The sequence below is a fragment of the Mus caroli genome, unplaced genomic scaffold (assembly GCF_978045245.1).
Source record: "Mus caroli unplaced genomic scaffold, Mus_caroli_1 scaffold_20, whole genome shotgun sequence".
Taxonomy (NCBI): Eukaryota; Metazoa; Chordata; class Mammalia; order Rodentia; family Muridae; genus Mus; species Mus caroli.
Window position 1 is genome coordinate 16,472,553 of NW_028227275.1, and position 24,726 is coordinate 16,497,278.

The 24,726-nt window shown below is 48.0% G+C and overlaps 1 protein-coding gene across 5 annotated transcripts in view; it reads right to left on the reverse strand.

The window, feature by feature from the left end:
* Pax2 (paired box 2) overlaps window positions 1–24,726 on the reverse strand; it is a 90,786-nt gene that overhangs the window by 6,652 nt on the left and 59,408 nt on the right. For all 5 annotated transcript variants that reach the window (XM_029472889.2, XM_029472896.2, XM_029472892.2 and 2 more), the window contains 2 exons: window positions 14,537–14,712; window positions 12,048–12,174 (listed from right to left, as the gene is read on the reverse strand). In XM_029472889.2, coding sequence (XP_029328749.1) covers window positions 12,048–12,174; window positions 14,537–14,712 — 303 coding nt within the window. The remainder of the gene's footprint in view (window positions 1–12,047; window positions 12,175–14,536; window positions 14,713–24,726) is intronic.

Below are 24,726 nucleotides of genomic sequence, written 5' to 3' on the forward strand. Positions count from 1 at the left end.
CGAGAGTGGAATTTTTACATACAAAGATTTTCTGTGATAGGTTCTTCTCTGGGGACTCATCATGCAAGAGAACGATTTCCTTTTTTGAAACTTGTGGAGTGTGGTTAATGCCTTAGGTTTCCTGAAACTCACTAGTCAGAGGAGAACTAGCAAAGAGGGGGTCACTTCCAAATCCCAGGCAGTAGAAAAATCTGCATTTGCTTTCTGTTTGTTATATTCTGTTTTGTTTTGAGGCAGTCTTATTATACCCAGTCCAGGCTTGCCTCAGATTTGTGATCCCCCTGCCTCAGACTCACAAGTGCAGATATGTGTGCTACCACGACTTGCTTGCATTTGCTTTGCTGTAGCTTTCCTTGTATTGACTTCTATTGCTAATAATAACAATAATAATAATAAAAAAGTACACATCTCCTGACCATCTCTTAGTGGAGAGGACCCAAAGTGCACATCGAGAGGAAATACCTATTAGTTCCTTGAGAGAGATGAACACTATGGCATTTATTGGTCAGAGAAGACTTAGAAGAGAAGAGGATTATGGGAGATGTGAAGGTTTTGAAGCTAGAGAGACATAGAACTCAATTCCTCCAGGCCCTGTGATCTCAACATTTACAAAGCAGCCAGAAAGCAGCGTACACCTCTCCTCTCCTTCTATACTCCTTTTCTCTGATCTCCCTCTATTTTTTTCTCATGTTGGGCACCATGCCTCTTTGTTAATAACAGAAAAATAGGATTCATTTGAACTTTCCTATAACTAGTTGAACATAAATTCTGTATAATAATGGAAGGTATTCACACACACACACACACACACACACACACACACACACACACACACACACACACACACAAGCCTAACGGCATTTGGAGGAGACAAAGAAAGGCTTGGTGGCTCAGAAGCTGTCTCCCCAGCTAACTCAGAGGCAATTCTCTTGCATAGTTTATTCCCACAGCTATCTCGCCTGCAAAATGGTATGTTCAACTTTCAGCAGGTAGAAGGCTTTGCCTGCTGAGAGCCACTCTCAGAACACTTGATTGGAAGGCACGTTTTCAAATTCTACTTAAAAAAAAAAATCTGTGTCTGCAGGTAGTGATTTGAAAAGTGTCGGGATAAGAGGCCCATGGTGAAAAAAAAAAAAAAGCATTTGAAATGTCTAGTGTTTGTCATACGTGTGAGTGTGTATGTGTGTGTGTGTGTGGTTTGTCCTGTAACAGTGTCATCACAAAGAGGTACCTGTTCAGGACCTCTGAAGTCTACAAGGTGCGAGCCCCTGCACACAAAGCATGCTCAATGACTTCATTAGTATACAGCTGACACCAGAAGAGCAGAGAGAGATTGACCAAAGTCTTGCTAGAGTCATAGATTCTCCTGGAACACCATTGTCAATAATGGAAAGTAGGCAATGCAGGAAGTTTTCAAATTACTGAGGCTGTCATACCATTTGCCCAGCAGCGTTCTTTGAGCAAGCCTCCTTCAGTAGGAAATAGCAATGGGAAATGGAAGAGCTGACAGAGCACTGGTTACCACAGTGCTACAGAGAGATGGGGGTGGGGGTGGGGGGACTCTGAAACTGTGAGATGGCTCCGCCATCTCCTTTACACGGGCAAGCAGAATCACAGAAACAGGAGAAAAGCCGTTTCACGGCAGAGGACGTCAGTTATAAAATATGTGCCATCCCATGGAAGACAGGAAGCAATAAAACACTTGCTTTGCTCACTGACAATGCCAGGAACATAAAAACAGTACTGGGGATCAAAATGGATAGAAACTCAACGTTCCTAGGAGAGAGTGGGCATTTCATGCTGCCCACTTGCTTTCTTTCTGCTTTCAAAGGTGAGTCTTCTGGAAGACCACGCCCTCGCTTTAAAGATAGAAAGATGGAGGTACATGGGCATAATGGCTCTCCTGTGATTCTACGGCCAGTCAACGATAGCACCAACATTAGAAGGCATGTCTATGCCACACCGCCTTTAATGACAATACGGACCCAGATACTCCCCCAAAAGAGCCAACGAGAAAGTAAAGTTTTCCAGCAAGCAAAGCGTCTAACCACTACGTAGCCGTTAAGAAGAGGCAGGGAAGGAAAGGGACACAGGAATGAACAGGTGCGTGGAAGGTCTGTAGTAAAACTCTATGGGGTGGCGTCTCCAGTTCCTCTGAGAGTTTTCTAACACAAAAAGCATCCCTGACAAGCAGGAGTAGTGGAGGCTCTTAAAGTACCCAGAAGTGTTGGAGGCACGGCACTTGGTGAGGATGCCTTCATGGTTCAATTGTAGTAGTCCCTGAAGACTCCGAAGCCAATCTTTGCAGCAGCCGCTCTGTCTGAATCAGACAGTGCACTTTCGTCAGGCATTCCTTAGCAAATGGGCCAGAGCAAATCAACTGTTTTGGAGGATCCTAAGTGCAGCCTCTTTCCCAAGTACGGACAGAAGCAAAGCGCCAGACTTGATGGAGAAATTAGACATTTTGAGTCATCGGATCACTTGTGCCACCTTGCTGGGTATTGGGTCAGCCATCTCTCTGCTCCTGGTCCCCCTAGAATGCACTAAACAACTGTTGTGTGCTAGGCACTGCCTTCAGTGTCTTACTGTGTTGCCTCCTTTACGTCTTTTACCAGTTCTATCAGCTGACCTAGTTTTAATTCCTGATTTTTTTTTTTCAGATGAGAAACTGAAACACAGAGGAGCTAAGGATTGTGGTCAGGGTTCATAGCTCATCCACAGAGGAGCCTGGACTACAGAAGTCATAGACTTCGATACTGCAATGATATTACCAAATATGACAGACCTAAAAACAGAGCATATTTGGTCTGGGAAAGTAACCTGCTAAACAACCTATCCTGTGAGAGAACATCTTGGGTTATCTGTTTCTGTTTCCTATTTCTTTTCTTATTTTTCCTTTTTTAAGGCAGGGTTTCTCTGCGTAGCCCTGGCTGTCCTGGAGCTTGCTCTGTAGACCAGGCTGGCCCTAATCTCAGAGATCCGCCTGCTTCTGCCTCTCCAGTGCTGGGATTAAAGATGTGTGCCACCACGCCAGGCTTAAGACTTTATTTCTTGTGTGTTTTAGCTTGCTTCATTTTTGTGCAGTTGGAGATTTGAGATTGGAGTTTATGAGTTTGATAAGGCACCAAAAATATATTTCAAGGGTCCACAGAAAGCTTTACATAAGTTTTATCATACATATCTCTTTCTGAGTAGTAAAAAAATGTGTTTTCAGAGCTAGAGAGATGGCTCAGTGGTTAAGAGCACTGATTGCTCTTTCAAAGGACCCAGGTTCAATTCCCAGTACCCACATGGCAGCTCATAACTGTAACTCCAAGATCTGACACCCTCATACAGACATATATGCAGACAAAACACAAATACATATAAAATAAAAATAAATTTTTAAAAATTGTATTCTCAAAAGTATTCATCACTCCAAAGTGAATAAATTATGTTTATAAAACAAGCAAACAAGAAAACTTCTGTTCTTTGGTATAAGAAGCTGATCTGTTTGCAACTATTCGAATGACATTAATAAAACTATATACAAAACAGCAAAAATGGGCTGGAGAGATGGCTCGCTAATTAAGAGCATATAGTGATTTTCCTGAGTTCAATTTTCGGCACTCACATCAGGAAGCTTACAACTGCCTGTAATCCCAGCTCCGGAAGGACCGCGCACCCCAGTCTTTGTGGGTGCTTACACTCATGTACATGGACCCTGTACCCCACACCCCACATAATACGTACAGATGCATAATTAAAATAATAGAAATAATTTTTTAAAAGAAAGAAACGGCAAAGTGTGAAGCAACAGACTTCTCTCAAGACCAGGCCAGTGCCAGCATTGAGAAGACCAAGGGACTAAGCAGAAGGAGGCAGAAATTGGTGCTACTTATGGCTTTTGCAACTAGGCTTATCAGACACAGATTTATATGGCAGAAGTTATAGCCACAGAGTTTAGAGATGCTTTTTTTCTTGGCACCTTTCTCTGAAAATAAGCATTTTTGCTCTCCATTTGACACCGTGGAGGGCCCTAAGGCCAGATAACATAACTCTTGTTTTACTATCCTCTCCTCAAGTTTGTCTGCCTCTCAGAAAATGAGGTCTTCAAGGCTGGAGGTCTGTGCTCACATGGGACACAAGACATTTATAATACACACAAGAATATAGTCACCGACTTTTAAACTGCTGCCTAAATATATTTTATCTTTGCATTTGCAAGTTGTATGTCGTGCATTAAAGCAGTGATCTTTGAATCTGCTTTCAAGAGACAGGAGGACTGTTTTCTATTTCATTTGGGGTTCTATTTCTAGGAGTCCCAGACTCTCCCAAAGTTTGCCTTCTAGAACAAAGCTTTGTGCCTGTGGGAGGACCCCACCTAGGCCCCTGTTTTGGCTCGCCTACTCCCACCTACTCCTACTCCAGCAGAGGGGGCTGTGCTCACAGTTCAGGGTGGCTGTTCTAGCTGAGTGACTGTCCTCTGAAGGCTGGACCTTCGTCCCAGATTGTCCTAGGCAGAGATGCTAGATCTGCATTGGCTCAGTGAGGTCTGTCCCTTGACCACAAACATCTGGACACAACTAGTCGGGCTGTCTCCACCTCCTCCCCTCACACAAGGCCCTTGGAGGGCTGTGTCCTACAGCACAGGGACCCACAGGAAGGGGCTTCCTCTAACGCAGCAGGGCCATGAATGAGCTGCTGTCTCAGCCTGAGAGAAGATGAGAAGTGCTGTTGAGAACTACACACTCAAAGGGCTGGAAGGAAACTTGGCTCATTTACAGAGGTAGAAACCGAGTGTCTGGAAGAGAAATCTCCAATACTCTTCTTCTCAGCTTGCTTCCCGGGACTGCTTTTTTCTCTGACTCCAAATAAAGAGCAGAGCTGAGCAGGGGCTGGCTGGCGCTCAGGAGGTTGGGCCAGGGACTCACCAGCCCACTGTACGAGAGACCCCCATGCTGGGTGGCAGAGGGTAAGCCTGTTTGCACAGTCTCCTGATACGCTGGGTCTCCTAGGTCCTCTCTGGCTTTATTTTGCTCCCGGAGAGCACTGAATTGTCAGCTCTAATCCTTCTGAAAGCACAGCGTTTTTCAGGCACTCTGTGTAAGTGAAACCCTAATCCCAAGGCTGGTGGGGCGCTTAAGCTGTTGGAGCATTAGCCTGCTTTCGGAGCACAGTACTGGATTTCCTCCTCTGCCAGGCAGCCCGGCCGCCACTGGGGAGGAGAGCAAAGGATTCCAAGCTGAAGGCAGCAAAGCCTTCCCAGAAATGACAGTAGCGGTGGTACAAAGCTTGGGTCAAAAAAAAAAAAAAAAAAAAAAAAAAGCATTGGCTTATTTGTCCTGAGGCGACAGCTAAGGAGGGCCTTCCTGTCATCTTGTAGTATCCGGTTCTCTGAGAAACATGTTTCAAGTCTTGTCTTGGTGGCTTTAAGGCCACTAAGACATTTCTGAGCCGTGCGTGCCTGTGACATTCCTTAGAACGCCACTGTCCACGATTCTGGCCATTTGGGAAAGGTTGTGTTAGCCCGTCTTTTCCTTAAGCAATCTCTTCTTAGGAAGCGCCAAAGAGCAGAGTAAACAAGCTAAGTGTTGAGAGGCCCCTCTCTGGGCTACCCTAAGCATCTCTAAATAACACCCACCCCGTAGCATTGTGGAAGGGTTTCCCTACCTCCCTCACTGTGAAAACAGGGTGTTTGCCCAGGCAGCCCTGCTTAACCTGGGTTGGGTACTGTATGCATTTAAAATAAAGACCATAGGTTTGTGACAAATGTTTTGATTTGAATTCTGACAGGCCAGTCTCTCTGATCACTAAATGAATCAGGAAGAGTGTATGAAGAAGGAAAAGTGTTTGACACACCCAGCATCTTGGGTTTGGTTTATGGATAGAAAAGATAGAGAGAAGTGGCGTAGACTCCATGATGCGGACCCAATTCGGGCTCATCTTAGAAGGCCACAGGACGTGTTTGCTAAGATTCTCCAAACCCTTCATCTCCCCCATGACTCCCTATGTGGCCTCGCTGTGTGCCCAGGCTCACCCCTGGGGAGGCTAGCCCATCATCCCCAGGATGGCTGCTAGGAACAGACATGGGTCGGTGTTAAAATGGTTCATCTTTGATTCTACTCTAAGCTGGCTGCCCTCAGCCCCAGAGTGGGTTCACGTCTCTTCTTTTTAACATCTTTCTCTTCAAAAGGTAGACTGGATTAAAAAAAAAAAGAGAAAGAAGAGGCTCATCCAGTGCCTCCCTAAGCTGCTGGCCCAGGGCACTGCATATTTGTCAATGTCTCATTGCTATGGAAATGCCTTCATAATTAAATCACAGTGAGGTCTGGGGCTGGGGGTCCTTAGGGATGTAGCCAGAGGCCTCAGAGATAGCTAAGGGAGGCCTCACCTCTATGCCTTGGGCCTTCTCAGCCTAAATAGAGGTGTAGAGGAAAGCCCTCTGGCTTGGCTTGGTTGCCATGGGAGTGGGCTATCCTATTACCACATGTCTGGAGTTGGCCTCACCTTCTTCTTTCAAAGTTGGAGGGAAACTCTGATGTCTGTGCCCTAAATTCCTCCAGATAATCAGGGGCTGTGAGCCAATAGACAGGAGTAGGGGACTCCCAGCCTCTTTGAGGAACATTTCAGAGCTTTTATTGCCTACCCCTAAGGGGCTGGCCGAGGGCTATGTGTTTATTTTATGGGGGAAGTGCAGTTGCATTGGAAAGGGGTTGTTAACTACAGGAAAGGGGAGGTCCCTGGAGGCGCTCAGGACTCTTTGAGTAGAAGGAGGTTTCCCAGGGTCCACAGTTCTACCTGCCAGAGGGCCACTTTGCTTTCCATTGGCTATGGCGGGCAGCTTATAGAAACTGCTGAGCTGCATCTGCGTTTGTACCAGCATTGATTCTTCTAACCTCCAGGGTTCTAGGGTCACTTCTGCTCTTTAGCTCCAAACCTGGGGTCTCCAGCCTCCCCACTTCTGTTCAAAGTTGACAGCTTCTACCTCCCCTGTCTGACTTGGGCACTGCCTCTTGGGTACCATCCATAGATCCTTCCTGGATGTGAGTTGTAGCTTCTTCAAAGCTCCCCTTGCCACACACACAAGCACATACAGTGGAGGAGGGAGGGCACTTCCCTGAGCATGAAGCCTCTCATATTCAACATTATCCAAAATAAGTAAGATTCTTTACCGAGAAGACTCTGAATCAGGATAAGCTAGGATAAACTCCCCCCTCCTCCTTTTCATCCATTGGCCTTTTGGGTCTCCATTATCTGACAGTTGGCTCAGCACTGGGGGGGGGGGGGGGCGGTTGGAGGGGGGGGGAAGGGCTCCTGGGTCCAGATCTGGGTTAAAATAAAAACTAGTCTTTCTGTTGAATCTTTAGTTGATCTTCACACTGGGATATTCCATTGCTATCTAGTCCTTGGGGATGCTAATCGCCCTTCTGCTAACATCCCCCCTCACAGTAGCTCAGTGTCACATGGCGTGTGCAAAGCTTTTTTTTTTTTTTTTTTTTTTTATGGTGAGCTCATCTTCTATGGTGGCTTTCTGTTGGTCTTTCTCAATGGGAGTCCCTTGCATCCTGGATCATAAGGTGTTTTTACAGGGAAGGTTCCCCAGCATCCCTGCTGGTGCCAGAGTGAACCATTGCCCCGCACAAAGTTCTGTGTACCTTCTTGGCTTGAGGACTCCCTGCAACTACTTATGACATGAACTTGAACTTAGTTCTACATCTGGGCTTTCATGTCTCTGTTTCTCACGAGGACATGTGCCCCTCTCCTTTATTTCCCTGGGTCATGGGGAAAAGCCTGTGGCTCTCCAGTTCCTAGACAGTGTTGTCCCTGTCTTGCCTCTATTTTTTTCTTGGGTCTAAGATCACATGCCCTGTCTGCGTGCATTATACCTCAATATTCCTACCCTAAGGTTTACCTCTGTGTGAAACTCACAGTGTAGCGCATCCTGCTCTGGCTCTGGCTCCAGAGCAAGGTGTGGCTATGCTTTAACTGCTCCTCTGTTATTTTTTTACTCAGCTCTGTTGTGCTAAGCTTAGTCCCTTGTTTCTGAAGACCAGCTTCATTCCTCTCACACCTCTGAGAACTGCATTTGTGCAAGGCTTGCCCAGTGCTTGGTAGTGATGCCCACTAGAGGCCAGTGAAGCCCACTCTATGCAGCTGCTCTGGGGACACGTGTGCTCTTTAGCTTCTCCGGGAAGCCCTGGGGCTTTGTGAGCACTAACTCCCTTTAGCACCAACTCAACCCATGGCTTCTGGGAAGGAAACTTGCTGTCTGTTGTTGAACAGACTTTGACCAGGCCAAGGCACCCTTGAACTCCCCCAAAGACCTCCCCCTCCCCCAGTGACTTGGGGATCCTAGACCTTGTTTTCATCTACTCCTTCCAGATTAACATCACTTTCAGGGTCTCTGCAGACTCACCTATTGAGGCAGCCTGGGCCAAGGCCAGAGAGAAAGCCATGGGGAAGCAGAGCTCTTATTGCTACTGGTGTTGGGAAACTTAAGAAGTGAATGATACAGTGGCTGTCGCAGAGGCCTCTATAGAGTCCCAGACCAGAGGGTCTGTGGAACACTTAAGGGTTAAGGCTATTTCCCGGGGGTGTTCTTTGAAGAGGATATGAAAGTGGTTGAAGGCAGCAGCTCCAAGCAACAATATTAAGGAAGCCCAAGGCCAGAGTGCCCCCGGCCCATTTTCCCAACTAGTGGGTCCCATTTTCTTTATCACTTAGTTGAGAGTCGGCTCTGTTCCAGACCGGCAGCCTAGAGCAGTGGGCTGGAGCAAAGAGATGCAGCTGAGCTAGAGCAACCCAGCAGCGGAGGGGAGAGTGGGTGATAAATTTAAATAACCAGCTTGACTTGGCAGCTTGCTGAGTTGTGATGCAGTGAAATTAAAAATCTCAGCTGAACTTCCAAACACCACCCTGAGAAATCGGTGTCTTGCCTTGGTTCCCTGCTGGAAGCTGTGTGGGGAGGGGATCGGGCTGAGAGTCCTAGCCTGTGGCAGCCACCCTTGCCTGCGATGTGATTAGCTGTGTCCTGGCCCACTGGCTCCCACTCTCTCTCCACACAACAGTTCAGGCTCCTGTCTCCTCTCAGTCCTGACCTTGTGGAACAGCTGTATCAAGTGGCTGGTGAAGTTTGAAATCAGCCTCGAGTGCCAGGAGACGGCAGGAATATCAATCAGGTCTGGTCTCTCAGGTTGGGCTAAGGCCTTCCCAGCCAGCTTCCTTAAGACCCGTTCTTTGGGCTTTGGCTTCTAGGGAGAGGATGAGCTGAGTGCCTGAGGACTTGTGGGATTCCTTGGCACATCCAAGGCTCTAAACACACCACGGCCTTGCAGCCCCCTGATTTATTACCCATGAGCCTTCACTCACCTAAACACCTTTTTCTTCCTCTGCCAAAGCCCTTACTAGTCTCAAATGAAATAAGCTTTTAAAGAACGCCTGTGATCTGGGTACAGCGGTTTACCCTTCTTAACTGAAACACTCGGGAGGCTGTGTGTGTGTGTGGGGGGGTAGCTGGATAGCTATGAGTGGCCAGTCTGGGCTGCAGAGTGAGATTCTATGGGGTAGGATCTTTGGGAAGAATACCTGCAAATTACACCAAGAGTCTCTCACCTCCTCAGCCTGCTTGGAGCCCCTGTTCTCACAGATGTCAACATCTGTCTAGAAGAACACACTCAAAGTTCCTTTGTGCCGCCCGTCCTTGATACACAGCTTAATGCTTCCTAACGAGCCCTGGCCCAAAAGCTACCACACTAAACCTGTTCCCAAGATGGCCCATGAAGTCTCTGGGCAATACCTGTTTTCTCACCTTGACAGTACCTCCAGCAAACTCTGTCTGTCCCCTCGATAAACACATCATGAATCATTCATCTTTAATAGATTATGCAAATTAGGGGGAACATAAAATCAACAAAGATCAATAGCTGCAGCCGTTTAATTGCCAGCCAAAAGAACATTTTAAGAATGAACATAATCTGCAGCCCTTGCTCGAGTAATGGCACGATTAATCCAAACCCTGGATCTCGGTCTAAGTGTGGAAAACATCATTCCCTGCCCCCACCCGGCCCCTCCCCTCCCCTCCCCCACCCCTCGCCACACTTCTCTCTTTTTTGGTAATTTCCAGTTTCTGAGCGGAGTTTCCCCGTCATTACCACTGGTGAACAGCTCCGAATGTTAATGGCTCTGCTTTTGTTACTCCTCGCTTGATTGAAATGTCGCATACAGATTGAGATGTTACTGCTAACTTGCCACCTGGGAATGTCAAGCTGGGTCTGAAATGAACTTTTCTCACACTTGGATCCAGATGGATCAGCCGGAGATGTTCCCAGGCTGAGCTGGGACCGTTCCAGGGCCATGGGGGGGAGACTGATGGGGGCTGTTCAAGGTGGAGGCACTTTTCCACATTAGCCCCCAGTGTCCCCTGCAGCAGGAGTCCTGCCCGGAAGAGCCATGTGTCCATCCCCAGGAAGTTCCTACCTTCTGGACTGCGGCACTAACTACTGAGAAAAGTCCTTCTTGCTGTTTCACCACTTTTGAGAAGTATCCACTGCACCAGAAAGCTGGCCTGGCTTGGGTTGGAAGGCCAGAAAACAACTATAGGGGACCTTGGAAAGCTCAGACCCAGGGCCTGTGGATCTGCAACAGTGGTTGTCAACCTGTAGGTCGTGACCCCCTTGCGGGTCACAGATCAAATATTGGATCTTTACAGTATGATTCATAATGTCAAGCAAAATTACAGTTGTGAAGTAGCAACAAAACTAAGCTTATGGTTGAGGGGTCACCACAACACGAGGAACTGTACCAAAGGGAGGGTTGCACTGTTAGGAAGATTGAGAACCACTCACTGGTCTAAGCAGTGAACTAACTCGACGGGTCTCACTAAGGACATCGCTCCCCTAAAGCCTAGTCACTCTTTGGATTCCTAGCTAAAGACTACGACTCTATTTTTGCTGGACACCACTGTACCAAGAGATCACTTTAGGAGAACACAGGAAAGGTAGGGGTCTCGGGAGCCTCCTGAAGTTTGGATGATTACTCTGAGCCCACCTCAGCCAGAGCTGCCCTCCTATCCACACAAAGTTACCAAGTCACCGCCCAGATGAATCACCACAGAGCCTTCCTATAGCCTGTTCTCTGTCTTTGCCACTGGCGGTGACGCTGGCTACCTACAACAGCCTTGCTGTCCCTAGGCGGTCTCTCAGCTCACTCTCTGGTAACGCCTCAGTGTCTCCCAGTCCCCACTGAGTCCCTTCTCAGTCATCCTGTCTCCCAAGGTAGGAATGGCACACTGGCTTTAGTGCCTCCAGGATAATTAGGTGAATTTTAATAACACCTCAATGTGTGTCTCTCTTACTGGAACACTTTCCTGGCCCGGAAACCCTTCCACTGTGCCAGAGACCTTCTGACGCAGGCACATGAAGCTCTAGCAGAAGCACCATTTGTTAGATCTTCAGGTACCTCTGTAACTCTCATCCCTGGAAGGTTTGGCCAGGGGGCCTCTCCCCTCACCTCCTTATTTGACCTCCCCAGTCCTTGGAATCTAACTTCTCATTGGCTTCCTCTAGGATACAGCAGAAAGGCTATAGTAACCGGGTTCCACTCTGCAGGGCTGTTACCACACCCTCAGGTCCCAGGTCCCAGACGTATGGTATAAGCTGCCTTGAGAGAGGAAAGCAAGCTCTGCAATACTCTTGGGGACAAAGCACGAAGGCTAGAGACCCGGAACCTCTGAGCCACTTTCCCCAGCTGGCCTGTTTGCTTTAACATTCGTCTACATATGTCCTAACCAGACAACTGGGGAGAGAAGAGGAAAGGAGGCAAGGACAGAGAGAGTCAACAGCTGGCTACTAGCCTCCATCTTTTCAGGCTGAAGCCCAGAATCCTGACCACAGTATTTCTATCCCTACATCGGCGCACATCTGTTCAGGAAAAGACTCTCTCCCTCTCTCTCTCTCACTCTGCAGATACCATGGCAGGGGGCCACTTGTCTCATTGGGGCCCAGATGGCATAGACTGAGGCACCCCCACTGGAAGCAGTGCCCCCACCCTCCTGGAAGCCACCTTACCGGTCACAACGGGGTACGTCTGTGTGCCTGACACATTGCTGCCCAGCTCAGGGTTGGCGGATGCAGATAGACTGGACTTGACTTCATCAAGCCCAGGGGTCAGGGCTGGGAGAGAGTATTCATTCCCCTGGGAGAAGGGAGAAAAGTGACAGCTCTCTATTGATGCTTATACACAGAAAGACGCGGTGTGCAGATGGAGAGGAGGACCCCAGAGCCCTCCCAGATGGGGTGGAAGGAGATGGCTAGGTGGGGCAGGGAGATGGGGAGGGGCTCGCTGTGTGGGGAGGGAGAGTTTGGTGAGAGTGGGGGTGGACCTGACACACTGAGTGGAGATGCGGTCTATACACTGGGGGTGGGTCCCTAAAGCAGCATCCCCATCTTTTGCCTAAGATACTCCAGGAGGGAGCACAGCAATGGGGATCCCCTTGCTGAGAAGTATGGGGTACTCAAGTTCCTCTGAGTAGGGGCCATGGAGGGCAGAGATGGAGCCGGACACATGGCTGAGGTAGCAGTTGGGGGAAGGACCTAGTGGGGCCTCCAGCCTGGCACTGCTGGGTTGGCTGATGGGGTATGGGCGCCCCTTTTTAAAAAACAAACAAAGACAGCCCCATGGGCCCCTTGCTCTCTGCCTGTGCACTGGGGTATGAAATTGGGGAGGGGGAGAGTCCACATGGCTAACAGAAGGGTAGGAGGGGGCCAGCCATTGACTCTGAAAGGGTGTCCTGCCCGAAACACTTGGGTAATTGCCTTTTTATTGCAACTACCACCAAGCCAGACCCAGGAGCCGGGCAGACCAGGAGCCTGCACAAAGCAAGAAAAGTTGCTCTGATTAATATTACGTTAAATTAAAACTGATTTTCTGCTCTTTCGGGTCCGTTTTTTTTCCCTTCCGCTTCCTGGCCCCCCCAGAGGATCCCCTCCCCTCCTTGGCTGGACGGGATTGCCTCGTCATTTCCAATTCCTTCTCGTATTGATCTTCCTGTAGAAATCAGTTTTGTAATTAGCTGCAAATTAGGCCTTCTACTGGGGGTGAAGCTGCCCCCTGATTTATCACCAGAGTAATTCGCTGTGATCGGAGAGAAATTAAAATGAACTCAATTAGGCTTCGGATTTGCTTTATGGGCCCTGCTCCGAGTTTCAGGGGGAAAAATGACTGTGCTGGTGTTTAATAGTCTAATGAAAGTAAATAAAGGTTATTCATTGTAATACAGCCAGGGACTTGGGGAGGGTGCACTGAGCCGCCCGCCTCGGCCAGCTCCTCCTTTGTTGGTTTATGGCTCAGGGCACCTTAAAAAGACTTTTGATTTTTGTTTTATGAAGACAAACAGCTTATGGGATAAAAGGACGGGCGGGGAGAAAGGCGAGAGGCTAGGGGCTGTTGAAGTCTTAAAGTGCAACTATGCTGTGTGGAGCTTAAGGTGAAGCCAGTGTGGAAGTGTGTGTGTGTGTGTGTGTGTGTGTGTGTGTACAGTGTGAGTGTGTGCACAGCAGGTTGTATTGTTCTGCAGTTGGAGGCCTGACCTAGGCCATATTTGTAGGCTGGTTTGGGGACTACATTGATGTGTGGATGGAGGGGTAATGTGCTAGGGTAATGGAGCAGCCAGCCTGGAAAGTGTGTACATGTATGGGCCCTGCAGGACTCTTGGGCTACGGACTATGTGTGCAGTGGGAAGAACAGGTGAATGATGGTGGGAAATGGGAAACCTTTAATTTTTAAGATAAAGAGCTTATTATTGCGTAGGGAGTCGGGCATGCTGAGGCACACATGTGCAAACCAGAGGACAGCTCTGTGGGGTCAGTTCTCTCCCCCCACCTTTACATGAATTTGGGGACCAAACACAGCCTGTCAGGTTTGCAGTGTTGGGTGTCAGGTGCCATCACCCACTGTACCATCTTGCTAGCCCTGAAATGTGAGGCTTTAGGGATACATTTTTGAGTTCTGTGTTTTGCTGTGGCAGTGCATGCTTTGGCTTGTGTTGTGTGCACTGTGCTTTTCGGTGTCTGGGAGAATCGTGGGTGGCCAAGACAGCTGCCATCCAGCCTGGGTTCACACTGAGTGGATGTATCAGGGACAAGGAGGCAGGTGTGGGTGGGCTTTCTTTCTGATATGGGGCAAGAAGATTTTTCACAGACTTTCTGTGGGACCTGGTGGGGGCAGGGCAAGGGTCATAGCAAGAGGATATTTCCCATAGTAGAGTCACAGAATGCCAGAGCTGGAGTGGGGATTGAGGGATGACACGGTGCTGTTCATAAGGAATTGGAAACTTTGAATAGGAACAGCATTTATGTTTTGATCCATGTCTTATAATTTTTAATGGCTGTATATTGAAACTATTTTTCTTAACTATGCTTTAACGTCTATCTGTGCGGTCACGTGGTACACACGTGGTAGCTGTATAAACACAGGCAGTGTTGGTCGTCTGGTGTGGGAGGGTCTCGTTCTGCCCAGTTCCGTTATGTTCTGGGTGAACGGGAAGTTCCACTCTCACCTGTTCTGATTTGATGTGCTCTGATGCCTGGAAGACATCGGGATAGGAAGGACGCTCAAAGACTCGATCCAGAGCTTCCAGCTGCTGCTGGGTGAAGGTGTCGGCTCGCAGGTGCTTCCGCAAACTGTCCACACCACTCTGGGAGTCTCCATTAGGGACAGAGCCCTCAGATACATCTGGGAAACACAGAGACACTTAAGTCATGAGCACCAGGCCAACAGAAATAAGGAAGAATGCAGTGGTCAAGGGGTTGGGTACTTGGCTCTGGCCTCTGTGCCCCTGCGTCCATGTCTGTACCCCTGCTAGGGTCCCTTTCTTTTCATTCACAAGCTAGAGGAGGCTAGAGGCCTAGGTCTAAAGGCCTAGGGGCTGGCCCTTCCTCAGAGACAGGGTGGAGAAGCCAGAGCTCTGAAAGAGCTGGAGATTGAGAAAGAAGGGCGGTCATATGTTGGGCAGAAGGACTAGGCAGAAATGGAGGCAGGAGGTCCCACAAAGCTGTCTCCAAGGCTTTCTTTCCCCAGAACCTCCCCCATCCCCCAGCCTGCGTCACACTAGGTGAGGAGGGGCTGGGCTCTCAGACATGTATTACTGTGGAGAATTGAACTGGGTTCAGATAAATTTCAGTTCTACCGATTCCAAAGATTGAAAATGATCACATCTCTAAGCTAAGTATAACATAGAGTCTGGGTAAAATCATTAACTACTCCTGGGGAGGAGGGGCCCTGAGAGCAAAGCTGAGATACTCTGGTCAGGCTGGACACACAGCAGGCAGGAAAGAAGAGTCAGTAGTCATAGGAGCTGCTCGGCCTTCCACATGGTCAGACTCTGGGAAGCATGCTGGTGGCTAAGACCCAGCCATCTTTCTCCTGTGGATGGCTCAGGCTCAGGCTCAGTAGGAGACAGCTCCTGGAACACCTGGTTTCCATCAGGAGCCAAGACTTGCTCCATGGAGATAGGGCTAGTCACCACTAGAGCCTGCTTCCGGCCAGAAGGCAGTCGGGTCTCCAAATCTCTACTTTGTCCACTTGTTACTTTGTCTCTATTTCCTCTATCCCTGCCCTCCAGTGTTTGGCCACTTGGAGCTTTTAGAGCATTCTGAGGACAAAGAGCCTGTCCTACAGCCTCTTTGGACCCTCACTTAGTAACTCTGATGGCCCTCGGCCCCAGCCCCAGCCCCGTCCTGCTATTTCATGGCTTCCTTCAGTCCAGGATAAGCTAGGGAACCTTGAGCCTGGGGCCAGCCCTGTGCTCTAGGCCCCAGGGTGTTCCTCTGGGACTGTTATATATATCAGTTTATAGGTGATTATATGATATGATATAATCAATATTGCATTATTTACAGTAACACCGTACAGTATCATTTGGGAGACCATAGAAAGTATTACATATTGATTAACCTCAATCTACAGCCGTCCTTCCTCGCTGGCCTTCCAGAAGGAGCAAAAGACACTGTTTTCCAAAAGGACCTCCTGTCTTCTTACCATACTGTTCAGGAGCAAGGAGAGTGTGTGTTGGGGGGGGGTAGGGGGGGTGGAGATGTAGAAAGAAAAAATAGAGACAGACACACACAGAAAGGTAGAGGCAGAGAACGAGAGAGACAGACAGACAGAGACAGAGACAGAGAGACAGTAAGACCAGCCTGAGGTGGGCAGAGGCTGCTATAATGTCATTCTTATGTTCCTTTGGACAGAACTTGATGTATTTTTTTTTTTTTCTGCACGGCTCTGGAACCATTAGAGACCCTGTAGGGGGAACTGAAATACAGTACACTTATTTTCCCCTTTGTGTGAGAGTTCTCTATGCATGTACATGTCTAAGTCATAAACACCTGGATAAAAAAGGATCTGGATGAGTTTAAATGACAGCAGGAATCCTTTGAAAAGAACCTGGGCACGTGAGGAATGTAAGTTCATGTTCCCTTTCTCCCAAGAGCCCTCCTGTTGCCAGGATGTATATCTCCCTACTGCCATGGCCTGTCACTATCTGCATGCCCCATTGTGCCTAACCATCTCTGCTTGCAACCCTCCTACCTTCTGGGGATGCCCTGCTGCTAGGGCGGAGGGAAAGTAGAATCAAGGGTCTTTGTATCTATCTATTGCTCTTACTGAATGGGTCCTAAGGAGTAGAAGGTACATTTGTCAATGAGCATACATTCAAATGTGCGTGTGTGTGTGTGTGTGTGTGTGTGTGTGTGTGTGTGTGTGTGCACCTATGTGAGGCAAGATGCTTTTCATGCCTCTGTGTGGATTTGTGTACATGCCTGTGTGTGGCTTGCCTCACCCTGTGACCGAGTGTGTGTGTGTGTGTGTGTGTGTGTGTGTGTGTGTAGGAGCTGAACTAAAGCTTTGTCCTCAGGTCACTGGCTGGAGGAGTCTCTTTGCCTTCATTTATTCAGGGGCCCTTCAGATCTTGACAAATCTGTCACTCTAAATTTGCGAGAGATTATGGTGCTCTCTCCCCAGCCCGCAGAGAGGTGATATATGATATCTGCTGCCCCTATTGATTGCCTGATCTGGTGGCAGAGGCCGGCGAAATGAACTTGAAATGAACATCATGCCTCAACTCATTGTGCGTATAATACACTACTTAATCCCACATTTTTCAGCCGCTATGGAATTCAATTGATCAATCATGTTCCACTGATAGTACTGTTTTAGGGGTTATTGCTGCTCCCTCCACTCGCTGACCTTTTTATTTATTTATTTTTTCTGTACACACGGGCCCTGGTGGTGAGACAGGTTACAGAGGCAGCTGGTGGAAGGCCGGGGAGGGCTGGAAGGGAAGGGAAGGAAAAAGGAAGCCCTCTGCTGGGAGAGGTGGAGGCGGAGGCAGGGGGGGGGGGGGGAGAGGGGGGGAGACCGGTAGTTAGAAAGCCTTAGTGGCACAGGGCCACCAAGCTTGCAGAGAACACTGACCTCAGACCGGGGGGGGGGGGGGGGGGTGGTCCCGAGGGCAGTCCCAAGTGGGAAGAAAGGTGGGGATTTGACAAGTAGCAAAGGAGTAAGGTGGAGGGAATCATGGAGCGGGGAGGGGAAGGAGAGGTGGGGGGGAGGTAGGGGGGGAGTCGTCAGTAAGTGAACTATGGGGCAGAGAGAAGGCAGAGAGAGCATCACTATCGTTGGGGAGACAGAGAGACATCCCCTGACCCCTAACCCGGCCACAGGTCTACTCTATGCTCTGTGAATGATAGAGATGGGTACCCTTCCTTTGGGTGTGAAGAAAGGGGGAGGAGCTAAGGCAGAGAGGGCAGGCGGAAGCAAGGAAAGGAAGTGGGAGGGGCCAGGAAGGTGCAAGGAGGAGGGAGATGCTTCTGGAAGAAGTAAGCTGAGAGGCTAAGAGAGGGCAGGTAGAAGGACCCCCGGGAAAGGGAAGAAACTTTCCACACCAGCAACTGGGGGCGGTGGGGGGAGTGCTGGCCAGTGTGGGGACGCTTGTCCGAAGGATGGAACCTGGCGTCCTGGCTCGGTGTTCAGCTATGGAGAGCAACCTGGAGGACCAGGATAGAGGGGGAAAAGAAGTGAGTAGAAGGGGAAAGAGAAAACATGGGAGAAGAGTGTGGGAGAGGGTCATAAAGCGAAGTGGTTGGCAGTGCTTGACACCGGGATGGCCTCCCAGAGGTGACAGAAAAAAAAATGCTTAGGCAGACTGGAGAAGAGGCCAGGGCAAGGACTAGCCACAGCGTGAAGGGCTATCTGGCTAAGCTGCAAAACTACTGTCAGAGGCAAAATGGACCCTGACCTAGGGGAAAGGAACATGAAAGAGTAGTTAGGTAGTATCCATTCCAAGGACAATTCCCCACCCAAGAAGCCAGGATCTGAGCCTAGGAACTGACTGATGCATGTCTGAAAGTCTGTGCTAGGCATGATACATAGCAGGTGCCCACTAAATAAGTGACTAGCTGGCTGACTGAGTGGGTGAACTCTCCCAGGTGGTATTTAGTATGAAACCCTGGCAGAAATTTTCTAGACTGGCCAGAATCTGATTGGTCCAACACAAGTATACCCAGTCATTTTGGGTCAGTCCTGTTAGACTCTGACAGCATCAACTCAAAACCCCTCAGCAACACCACCCACATACCTACAGTGCTTCAAGATGACAGAAAACACTGCTCCGGGTTCAGGGGTTACTTAGCCTTGGAATCAGAGTCTACCCAGAGTCTACCTGCTTCTACCCAAAGCAGGTGGAAGAAGCTGCCCCAGGTCGGGGCTCAGAGTCTACATTTGAACTCTGTGCCAAGAAGTCTGGATGTAGTATAGTGTCTGTATATTCTAAACTTTCTGGAACAATCCCTATTTATAATACTCTTTCCAACTCTCAGGCCATGCTTTTAAAGAAAGGTTGGCAAATATGGTTGCTATAGGCTTATTACGTCCCTCTTGATGCTATGGAAAGCCCATGTACTGGGCTAATAGTCACTACCAATGGTGGATTAAATCCTGCTTCCCCCCCAGCCCCTGCCAGATACCCTAGCATCATACAACGATCAACAGCCCCTTGGACTGAGGGTGTGGCCCAAGGGGAGCAGTTACATAGGATATTTGCGGCCAATCTCTAGTACCAGAAAACAAGCAAACGAAGTAACAAAAAGAATCCTAAAGCTGTAACATGGCGATACATGCCTGAAGCTCAGGATTTAGGAGGTTAAAGCAGGGGATATTGTGAGTCCCAGGCTAGCAGGGGCCATCTAGTGAGACCCTGTCTCAGAAGTACTAAAAAGCAAAAAGCAGCACGTCTGTACTTCAGAGACCATTTAATAGTCCTCCTAACTGTGAAAGAAATACTATGGTACTCCTTCTACGTATAAGGAAACCAAGACAAAGGACGTTAAGTATCTTGTTAAAGACCTCACTCCTAGTAAAGGGCAGTCAGGATTTGAGTCCAGGTCTGCCATGAGAACTTGCCTCTTAATTACTTTCTTCTCTACCTAGGTACTAAAGCCAGGGTCCAGCTGAGAACCACTTGGCCCTATGCAGGGTGCGTCTCCAGTTCTCCACTGGCATTTTCCCTATAGTGAGGCTAACCTCTGTGGAGTATGCTGACTAAGCACAGACTGCCCAGATGATCAGGGCACTAAATTTATCCTGTTATAGTTGTAGAACCTAGTTGGGCGAATGGGAGGAGAGAAGCCAGTTCTCCCAGTTCTCCCAACTGGGCAGTAGAATGTTCAGGCACGTGGCTATTCTAGATGTTCCTTCTACTATAGTACGATTCTTCTCAAAGTGGGTGGGCCCACCACAAGTCCTCTATGGAGCACAGGCAAGCTATAGATGAATTAATTAAGTCCATATTATCTTCTCTGACTCCTTATTTATTGAACACCTGACAGAAAGTCTTTACAGATCTTGAGTTATTTGGCCCTCTAAACAACTCTCCAACATAGGTAGGAACTGAAACCCACTTCAGCTTCTGAGAAAACAAAGGGTCAGAGTCACTGACGTGCAGATTACATAAGGGCAAGTGGCCGGGACGTATTTACCAGGGAGCCCAGCACAAGAAAGTTACTCAGCAAACAGTTTAGCTATAGGCTAAAATGATCGACAACTATGCTCGAGTAGCTCCATAGCAGAAAGCCCAGCCAGCCTTCATGGAGAGAAAGGCAACCACGAATGTAGAAGGACCATCTTGGCTGAAAATACTGTCCCCAACATGGTCACAGTGACTACTTCCTGATCATAAGCAAATTTCCCTTCTTTCCATCTTTGCTTTCCTATGTTGTCTAGGGCACGGATCACTTCGAGAATTGTTATTTAAGATATCTCAGGACTAGCCGGGGAGCTTAGTGATAGAGTGTGTACACACACACACACACACACACACACACACACACACGCAGTATGTACAAACATGAAAGAAGAAGGAAATGTCTTACAGCTCCATCTGACCACCTCCTGAAGATCTTACTTCCTCAACACTGTTCATCCCAGCTGTTCGTAGAGCAGCCCCTGTCCCCCATACCTGACCCTAGGCCAGAACCCTCAGTCTAGGCAATCACAAATGGGACTTTCCAGTGAGATCTCAGTAGCTTGGTGAGTGGGAAGTCACCAAGAAGAGATAGATGGAGCTATGCACTCACCAAAAAAAAGAGGTAGGTTTTGGGAGCAGGCTAAAATGAGCTTTCAAAATCATTTTTATTTTTAATGCTATGTATGCATGCATTTTTTTCCATGTACGAGTATATCCATGCAAATGCAGACATTTCACTGAAGCTAGAGCTACAGGCAGTTGTGAGAGGCTCTGGGTGCTGGGAATTGAACTCTGGTCCTCTGTAAGAAGAGTACATGCTCTTAACCAGTGAGCCATCTCTCCAACCTCCAAGAAGTTTTTTAACATAGGATTAAACTATATCAACGTCAGGATTAATTTTATTTCCCTTCTAGTGGTAATGCTCAAGCTCAGGGCCTCACATAGGCCAGGCAAGCATGCTAGCACTGCGCTTTAGTTTCTAAGCCCAAACACAAAGGTGCACTGGTCATAGGAAACCAACAATATGCTTTCACTTACGCTTATTAAATCTGTTCAATTTTACTAGATTCTAGCTATCATCATCATCATCATCATCATTGTTTTTTAGATAAAGAAATAAGTCTCAGAGAGCAAGTTGGTATGTCTAACATCATCCAACTGGTTAAGTAGAAAGCCTGAATCTGAAGCCAGAACGTTCCCCTCTTCCTAGTAAGCCAAGTCTTCTGATCCATTCTCACTACATCCATCCTTTAACTGCTCACGTCCTGGCCTCTTGGCAAACTCAAGGTGCTTTTGTCACTCCCTGCCTCTAGCGCCTCACAGAGCACCTGAGAATGGGTTCCATCTATCCAACCTTTTCCAGAGGAAACAGCTCTGGAAAAGTTCAAAATATACACAAGATCCCAGGGCTGGCAAGAAGCGGTCCTTGGGAGGAAGCCAAACTTTAGTCACTGTCAGAAGAACGACCTCAAGAACTTGTCTAGGAGGGAAGGAGAGCAGAGAGTGCGGAGGGAATCCTAACCGAGCTTGGGCAAGGAGCACTACATCTGATGTTCTACCTCATCCTCACATCCCTCCCCGCAGAGGGCTCACCCCCAGCTCGCCCCCCAGTCTCCCCAGCTGCCAGTTGCTGCTGTTGCAAACTCAATTGTTCTCCCCGGTACTGAGGCAAATGGAGTCATTAATTACCTTCTATCTGCTGGGCTGAGTTCAGAATGCGATCAATATCCTCTCTTGTCATTCAGGGCAGCCCGCCTGTGCAGCCCCGGCCCCACCCCCCACAGCAGTGGCACAGCAGGACCTGGAGGAGATTTGGGCTGCCGTTTGGGCCCTCCCATCTGATAGTGGAACAGGGGATGGGATTGCTCCCTGGAACTGGAGTGCCTTTTGTATTTGGAGAAGAGCGAGGGATGAAGGGATGAGGGATGGAGGGGGCTGAAAGAAGAGGGAAAAAGACAAGAAGAAATGGGCATGAGGGAAGGGAGTCTTGACTGAAATAAAATGGGGAAAGGGATACGGGAAAGAGGAGAAGAGGAGACAGGAAGCCTGGAGCAAGAGAGAAGGAGGGATGGAAGGAGGAGGGGGAGAGAAAATGGATACTGTGTTGCAGTGACCTGAACTTGAGAGGAATGTAGCACCCCACTGCTTCCCACTTCAAACCCTGCACAACCTTGGGGTCTGGTCTCACCATGAACCCAAATCAAGCCAGGAAGTCAGAAAGAAGCCCTTGGAAAGCTGGATGGGGTGAAACAGGTCTTTAATTCCAGCACTTGGGAGGCAGAGGCAGGTGGATCTCTGTGTGTTTAAGCTCAGCTTGGTCCACAGAGAGAGTTCCAGGACAGCCAGAAATAACATAACGAGACCATGTCTCAAACACAAAACAAAACAACAAAAAAGAATCCCTTGGAGCCTGGCCCAAAGCTTTGGCTCTGGGCAATGTTAGTTCTGCCCAGTATACTAGCACTGGCAAACTCCGAATGCTACAGGCAGCTTCTAAACAGTGACTGGGTTCATCTTAGGGTGAGAGGCTAGGCTGGCTGATAGTATGCCTGGCCTCAGGCTTGCTATGCCCACCCACACCTATTTACTTCTGGGGACATTATGTTAGGGACCCTAAAACAAGGCTGGGGTGCTGGCGAGATGGCTCAGCAGGTAAAAGCACTGACTGCTGTTCCGAAGGTCCTGAGTCCAATCCCCAGCAACCACACGGTGGCTCACAACCACCCGTAATGAGATCTGATATCCTTTTCTGGTGTGTCAGAAGACAGCTATAGTGTACTTATGTATAATAATAAATAAATCTTAAAAAAAAAAAAGGCAAGGCTGGGATACATGTCACTCCCTTAAGTCAAGATTCAGCCCTTGAATTGGTGTAACATCCCCAGATCTTGGCTTCTTATTGTTTGGTTCACTTTCTGTGTGACCTTGGACAAATCCTGTGAGCTTTTCTGGATTGCGTTTCCTCGGATACAGATAGGAGGGCTGGAAGTCCTCCCTCAGCAACAGTGTTTTTTCTTTTCTCAGTATTCCAGTGCTCTCCATTCTAATCTCTGCCATAAAAATAACAATAAATAGCAGGCTGGAGAGATGGCTCAGTGGTCAAGAGCTGGTCCTGAGTCCAATTCCCAGCAACCACATGGTGGCTCACAACCATCTGTAATGAGATCGGAAGCCCTCTTCTGGCGTGTCTGAAGATAGCAACAGTATACTCATATAAATTTAAAAAATATTTAAAAAAAAATAATAAATGCAGCCAGATTCTGTTAGGATACCAAATACTGCCCTTAATATGTACACACGGATTTAATTCTTAGAACAGTGGCAACTGGAATTTGTTAAGCACTGGATGTAAAATAGGCACTTGTGTATGAATTTTTACTATGGCAACAGTTCATTTTTGTAAGAAAAACTTACCAGGGAGCTTCTATTAGTATACCTATGTCACACAGGTAAGGAGACAGAAGTTTGGTGACTAAGGGACTTTCCCAAGGTCATATAGAGGCAGCTAATGAATGACAGACAAGGCAGAGCCAGACCACAGTGTGTTGTCTCTGGAACCTGGGCTCATAACCTGGGGAAAGAGAGGGTTTTCAAAGAATGGTGACTTCCTCAAACTGTTTACGATAGCCGATAAGTGTCAGAGCCAAAAGTAAACTCAGTCATATCGCTTTTCTTGACTGCAATCTCTTTAAAAGCTCAAAAACAAAAACAAAAAAAACCAAAAACCCACTTGATTTCTTTACTGAACTGTCTCTGAAGGCAGAGATCCCACTTTCTCATCTTTGTAAACCTAGCATAGGGCCTGATATTTGTGATCTCACATGTTGACCAATTTGTTCAATACAGTTCTAAAGACAAAAGTAGATGGATCCTGAACTGGCCTGTCCCCCACATTTTACCTTTTGGAAAGAAGAAGAAACAAGCACAGGGGCTGCAAAGAGTATCGGGAAGGTGATCTGGGCTGATTCCCTCTTAAGAAATTTAAAATCAGAATAGAACAAAACGCAGCCCAGAAAGGGTAGGTAATGTTTCTGCGTGACAGAGATGGTCACTGTCCTATCCCTACCAGGGGTGCCTTGACTCTGGCCAAGAAAGAAAAATGGGTTAAAGGGAAGTGATGGGGATCTGGGAAGAAACCAGCCCTGTCTAAAGCTGGCCAAAGAAGGGGGTATTGGGGGAACCTCACAGGAGGAAAGAACACGCAGGGGACTCCATGTCAAGAGATTCTAAAAGAAGACATAATTCCACAGAAGGCAGATGCTCTGAAAGATGAAATTCTGCCTCCATAAGCTTAAACAATCAACCGGATAAGGTAGAGGGACTGGGAGAGAGGGAGGGAGGGTGGAGCGAGAAGGGCGTTTAAGGAAATCACCGTTGCTGCACACGGCTAAGCCTTAAAAATATGATGAGCCTAGAATTTAAAAGGACATGTACATCGAACAGTGGAAGATTATGCAGCCATTAAAAAAATCATGTTTTCAAGGAATATGTAATGACATGTGAAAATGCTACTATATAATGTTAAGTAAAACTAGCAAGGCACAAAGCTGTGTGCATAGTAGCACTCCAACTTTAATTAAGAATTACATATCTAAAGTTCCACACGCACAGGAGGAAAAGGATCCAAAATATGCCGAATTTCAACACTGGTTATCATCACTCAGTGAGGAGGTTATGGATAATTTTTAGAAACATTGGCTTGTCCAAATATTTTACAATAAGCGTGT